This window comes from Pinus tabuliformis, chromosome 1_2 (genome assembly GCF_031772625.1).
Source record: "Pinus tabuliformis cultivar Carrire ecotype Pingquan chromosome 1_2, CPIR1, whole genome shotgun sequence".
In the NCBI taxonomy this organism is placed as follows: Eukaryota; Viridiplantae; Streptophyta; class Pinopsida; order Pinales; family Pinaceae; genus Pinus; species Pinus tabuliformis.
In genome coordinates this window covers 685,015,128-685,021,127 of record NC_142298.1, presented here as the reverse complement: position 1 = coordinate 685,021,127, position 6,000 = coordinate 685,015,128, and the positions used below count along the sequence as shown (strand labels likewise).

The following is a 6,000-nucleotide window of genomic DNA, read 5'->3' as shown; positions in this document are numbered from 1 at the left end:
CCACTCATGATTGATAACACATCTGCAATAAAGTTGGCCAAGAACCCAAAGTTCCATGATCGTACTAAGCACATCAATACTAAATATCATCTGATCCGACATCATGTTGAGGCCAAAACAATCCATCTTCGTCATTGTTCCACAAACGAGCAAATTGCAGACATCTTCACCAAAGCGCTTGGAAGAGAAAAGCTTGAAAGATTCAGAATGATGCTTGGACTCACCAACATCCCTTCAGATTAAGGGGGGGAATGTTGACACCTAATCCGAAACGGATGAGGTGAAGCCGGACAGTCATCTAGAAGATGAACTGATCCGTTTTGTATTTGTATAAATAAAGTGCTAGCTAATGAATAAATCATTCAATGTTTTCTCTCGTTCAAATGAGGAGTTACCCTGGCCTGACAAGACCCATGTGTCAGAGTTTGTTTTAGAAGTGCATTGGTATGTTGAACAATGAGATTGGTTACTAGATCCATATATTAGTCACAGGGTTTGAACTAGTTAAACCATAATTAGTAATAAAATAACTTTTAACCCCCCTAATTTACCATAAACAATGGGAAAACCACTAAAATAACAACATAATTACCTTATACACTCAGGATAAGCTCTCCATTGAAAAACATGGTAAAAAGGCATCATGGTGAGGTAAAAAAGAATGATTAAGTGGTCAAAAAGGGAATAACCAGCTCATTTGATATGTTTTAGTGGGTGCAAATACTTTATAATTAAGAAAGGACATGCAATTTTGCTAGGTAGGAAATATGATTTAAAAATAGTTGAAAAGAAAAAGCATTTATGTAGGAGAGAAAGGGTAACCTAAGCTAATGTTAAATCTCACAAAAGTTTTTCATTTTTCCTTCTTGTGGTTTGCTTAGACAATACACTTGTCACGAATATTTATGCCATGTTTGACAACGCGAAAAGTGCTACACCAAAATGTCCCATTTTACTTCAGCCAATTCTTTCTTGCATTTGCGTAGCGTCCATAGAAAATTTCTTAAGATAGAAATTAATGGCTAAAAGCTCTCTTGGAGGATCAACAACAAGAAGAGTACTAAACCATGGTGGAAACCAAAACTTTAAAACACACTTGAAACTTGGCAACAGGGTTCAAGGACTAGGTTTGCCAATAATCTAGCTTAGTCATTTTGACCAACACATAATTCCACATCAACTACAAAAGTTTGCAAGCCAAAAGCGGTCCCCAAGAATCCAAAAATTACTCTTGGTTGACCACAAACCATTGATATTAGGTTAACCAAGGAGGAATAACTTGACTAGTATAGCAATACTTTTTTCCTCTATTCAATCTTAGCACAAAAACATCGTAAAATTCATAGATGGGATTCAATTTGTTTTTCACAATGTCCCCATCCAATTGAATTGTGAGAATATAACAAACAATAAAATGTCAATTGATTACTTGGGGAAAAAAATAAAATGACCATTGATTGATTGTTAACCTTAAGTGGAAAAAATCCCTCAAACATGACACGTGTAGCTAATTCATGTTCCATTAGATTACCGAAGGCATCAACTACCAACAAATAGAGTGGGGGTTAATGAGCAAAGCTTGCCTAATGGATCTATAATGACTAAAGGCTTGGAGGTAGATTTAATCAAAGATTTTCTAGTTGATGCATACACAAATAGGGTGGAGACTACTTTGATGAACTTGGGCTCTAAGGCTATAATTAATGAAATGCCACTCAACACCATCATATGATTTTTCAATGTCTATTTTAATTAATATGATTTTTGGACCATTTTTTCTCGCCCATTTCGTCCCTTACCAAGCTATAGCCAAGTTGTGAAAAATAAATCCCACTATAATAATCTCAATTTGATAAGTCTACTAATAAATTCATAAAGAACAAATTGGCTTGGAGATAGTGTTAAGTGTCCAAAAGTATGTCCTTTGGGGCTATCTATAACATCTCTAAACTAGCAACAACTTTGTAACAATCATTAATCATGATGATGATTGAATATAGGCCCTGTGAAATGTCAATGATATAAGTCCATGCAACTCTGCTAAAAAGCTATTGAAATAAATTTGATTATCAACCTAGGGCCTTAGAAATAATTTTGTAGGCCAATTTTAGTAAGATGGTTAGTCTCCAATTGGAGATCAGTTCAATATGAACAATTATAGGGATCAATTTGATGCTCTCTCAATTAATCAATGTGCCTAGATTGTCCACGTGGAACTCTTCATTGTAAACTCTAAGAAGTGTGGGGTCGATCAAGTCTCACATATCTTTATCAAATTCACAAGGTAACCCATTCATTATTTCTTTGGGGCTTATGATCTACCAGCTCAATGGCAATCTTGAGTTCTTTCAAGAAGAGGTTGAGATCAAAAGAATTTATATGATTGCACAACCCAATTTGGGTTGTAAAAGCCTGTTTATATTGTTCAAGAAATTCATGACTATTTTGTTGTCTTACTAGCCATCCCATGTCAATGTTGAAGGCAAAAATATTCTATGCCATAGGTTGTCGCTTGAGCACCTAAAAAAAGCCTAGTGTCCCTCTATTTGACTAAATGGAACTTGGAGCTAATTTGGGCACGTTCAGTTTATCTAGCTCCTAAAACATCGAGGATTGCAATTGTAGTTCAAATAACTTTTAAAACATTAAGGATTGCAATTATAGTCCATATAGCTTCTAAAACATTCTCTTTGCCTCAAACAAATTTCCTAAAATCGCTAATGCTATCAACAATAAAAGGAGTATTGAGATTGTAGCAATTAAATATTACACATATATCGCGTCAAAACAACTACTCTATCCCTACAATAGAGCCAAAGGAAAATGAGATCGTAATAAAAACAGAAAAAATCGCATTTAAGTAATCAAAACTTAAAAACTCTATAAACAATAAAATTATAAAACTCAAAAAAAAATTACATAAAAAAAATACCTAACCAATTAAGGAAAATACATAACCAAATAAGATCATATGAAAACATTAGATCCCATTGATAAAAGTCGAGCATATGCAAAATGACAGGGCAATTCATCAACCCATTCAAACAAAAGATATGCCCACTTTCAAATTTCTTAAAAGACATGAAATCGGGAATATCATGGTGAAGTCATAAACCGTAGAAAGTATTGTATAGTACAACTGGACTACTCATTTAACAACATCTCTGAATATTTTAAGAACAAATAATTCGAAATGTTATTTGTTTGCTCTTTGCAAGGATGAGATCTTTGCTGATGAGAAAAGCATGCCTTTAGAGACAGTCCAAACTCTGTTCGATAAAATAGAAAACTGCGTTCATGATAGTTAACAAAAGTTCATGCGTTAATTGCAAATCGGTATCTATCAATATGTGTTATTTGTGTTTTTGATGCTGAAAATGTTAACAGAACCAGAACAGAGCTGGCTGGCTAAACGGACTAGTCAGGTCAATTCCGGGGTTTTCCTTCGGAGAACGGGCCACTCGAACCAGTTTTGGTCTGCACTGGTTTGGAACACATCTTGATCTTCTCAAGAACTTTGTGTATTTGTGTCTAATGGTCTAGATTCATATATATATATATATATCAAAATCGGAATATTTTATATATTTTTAGGTTAAATCAGTTTTTGTGTTATTATTTTTACAGATTCCAGTTTTTGAGGTCAACTAGTTATGAGACCAGTCCAGTACTGATAACAATGGCCCATAAGATGTATCATTATGCAAGTAAATGCAATGGGGCCAAGAACGAGGGTGAATTTACCCTGAATGGAAAAGAATAAAGTAACTCTGTCAAAAATGCTTCTCATAAATGTTAACTAGCCACTATATGACTTTGACAATTTAAAGCAGTGTTTTTGTAGCCATTCAATTGCCAAACACAACATATAACTACTCTAAAGTGGGTTCTCTGACCCAAAAAAAAGAGAAAAAGTGCAAGGAAAACGTCATATTGAAATATCAAACATTCCAAACATTCCAAACAACTAGTTATATTGAAATTCCAAACAAGTAGTGAATTCTGAATCCTTTTTCAATGCCAGTCTCTTCTTTTGCTAAGACAAACTACCTTTACATATGACAAATATGTAAATCAGGTACAGATTACACATGGCATTTCAAAAATTCCACTCTGGCAGTGTTCCTACTGTTCCTACCATCCAGTACAATTCATCGTATTCCCAGAGGCAACTTCATCTATACAAAAAGCAGTAATCCATTAAAACTAGCAGCAGATTTCATTCTAAAACCCTTAGACATACATTATAAAATTCACTTCCCTTTAACACGGGTAATCTGTCACCCACAAGTTTTCTTTCGCTTGCTGATGAATAATCATGCTATGTGCAGTTCAGTTCCATTGCATCATCGAACAAAATCCTTGCATTCATGAGTGACTTTCTCCACCTCTAATTCATTAAGTGCTCCCTTGTCCACACTCAACTTTCTAGCTTTCATGTAGTGGTGCACGACCTCTAGCCTTGGTACTACATCTGCTCTAGTGCATGACTCCTCGTCAGAGCTCAACTTTCCATCTCTCACCCAATGGTAAATATCTTGCAGAACCAAGGATTCAACATTCTTATTAACATATTTCTCAAAAAATTGTTCTTCTGTTAACTGAAAATATGCAGGACATATCATCTCTGTTTTCAACACTTGCATAGTCTTCAATGCCTCCATTACTCTATACCGAGGAATTATCCTCTTCTCCATACTGTATCCAAGGACAGCTGGATACTTCAAAAGACTGGCCAATGTAAACCCTGCAGATTTTACAAGAAAATCCACATGCTGTTTCAAATTTTCCTCTGAAAACTTCAGAATGTTCGGATTCCGTCTTGATATCTCTAAACTTTGTGTTTCAGAGAAACCGAAACTTCTCAAATACAGTAGCCTTCTATCTATGCGTTCTTTCCCTAACCACAATATCGCATGCAGGGCATGGGAAAACCCCCTTGATCCCTTCCTAAACCCCAAACTCTCGACCTGTTCAAATGACTCCACAACCTTTTCCTCTGAAATCGTGAGCAACATAGGCACCCTCCACACTAACCTCGATAACGCTGGACCCTCAACACCCAGCTGTTGCAAAAGTGAAATTGCGGATTTCAGTTTATGCTCGCTGCTACTAAATACCTTTGAACCCTGAATGCATAGTTTGTAGATATCCGATGTCTTCATGAAAGTACCAAAGAGAGTGAACTTCGACTTTAGGTTTCTTTCGGTTCTAAGAAATAAAAACTCAGGGTTGAAAAGGACGACCCTTCGAATCTGGGCAGGGTCAGTCAAACCACAGCCATTTAACAACTTCAAACCTTCTTCCATATTATGAATTGATTTTGCACGAAGCAATAATCCCTTTCTGTGTCTAAAGGCTTTTGCGATATCGTCCTGTGATAAACCGCATCTGTCGAGGAGAAATCCTGTGACAACATCCCTCTCTGGTTGGGTTGCTAATGGGGTTGCTATTTGAGTGCAGAAATTAAGGAATGTTATGTGGGATTTCAGGGTAACAGCAAATGCAACAGGAGGCATTGCCCTTGATAGTCGTTTCCATATGTTCATCGTCATCATCATGCGTGCAGAAGGAAGAAGTCGAGAGCGGCTGCAGAAGGTCAGTGAAGCTTGGAGAGCAAACCTAAAAGATTGGGTGAGTAAGGTGACAGGGAAAGCAAAAATAAAAAAATTGGTTAAGCGAACACGGTTTTATTAGGGTTTGAGAAGCACTATAAGACGGAGGAGGGTTTACAACAGTAACCGAGTAGGGTTTTATCAGGGTTTGGTCACAAATAAAGGGATTGAGTCAAGATTGTCAACAAAGCCTACCAGGTTACCAGGGACTGTTTGGGATTTCCAAAAACATTTTTTCTATTAGATGTTCACTCTTATGTTGTGTTAAATAGGAGAGAAATAAATCAAAGAAAATGACGTTCACTTTTATCCATGTGTCCTCTGGCTGGTTGCTCAGTAACGGTTTATACTATTTTTTTACTACCATTAATAATTGTTAAATATT

General features: G+C 36.1%; 1 protein-coding gene across 1 annotated transcript; it reads right to left on the bottom strand.

Moving 5' to 3' along the window:
• Positions 1–4,273: 4,273 nt before the first annotated feature.
• Positions 4,274–5,708, bottom strand: LOC149207579 (uncharacterized). Its single transcript, XM_089393914.1, has one exon. The coding sequence runs from the start codon at positions 5,559–5,561 to the stop codon at positions 4,347–4,349; it is 1,215 nt and encodes a 404-aa protein (XP_089250040.1). The 5' UTR covers positions 5,562–5,708; the 3' UTR covers positions 4,274–4,346.
• Between the last annotated feature and the right edge of the window lie 292 nt (positions 5,709–6,000).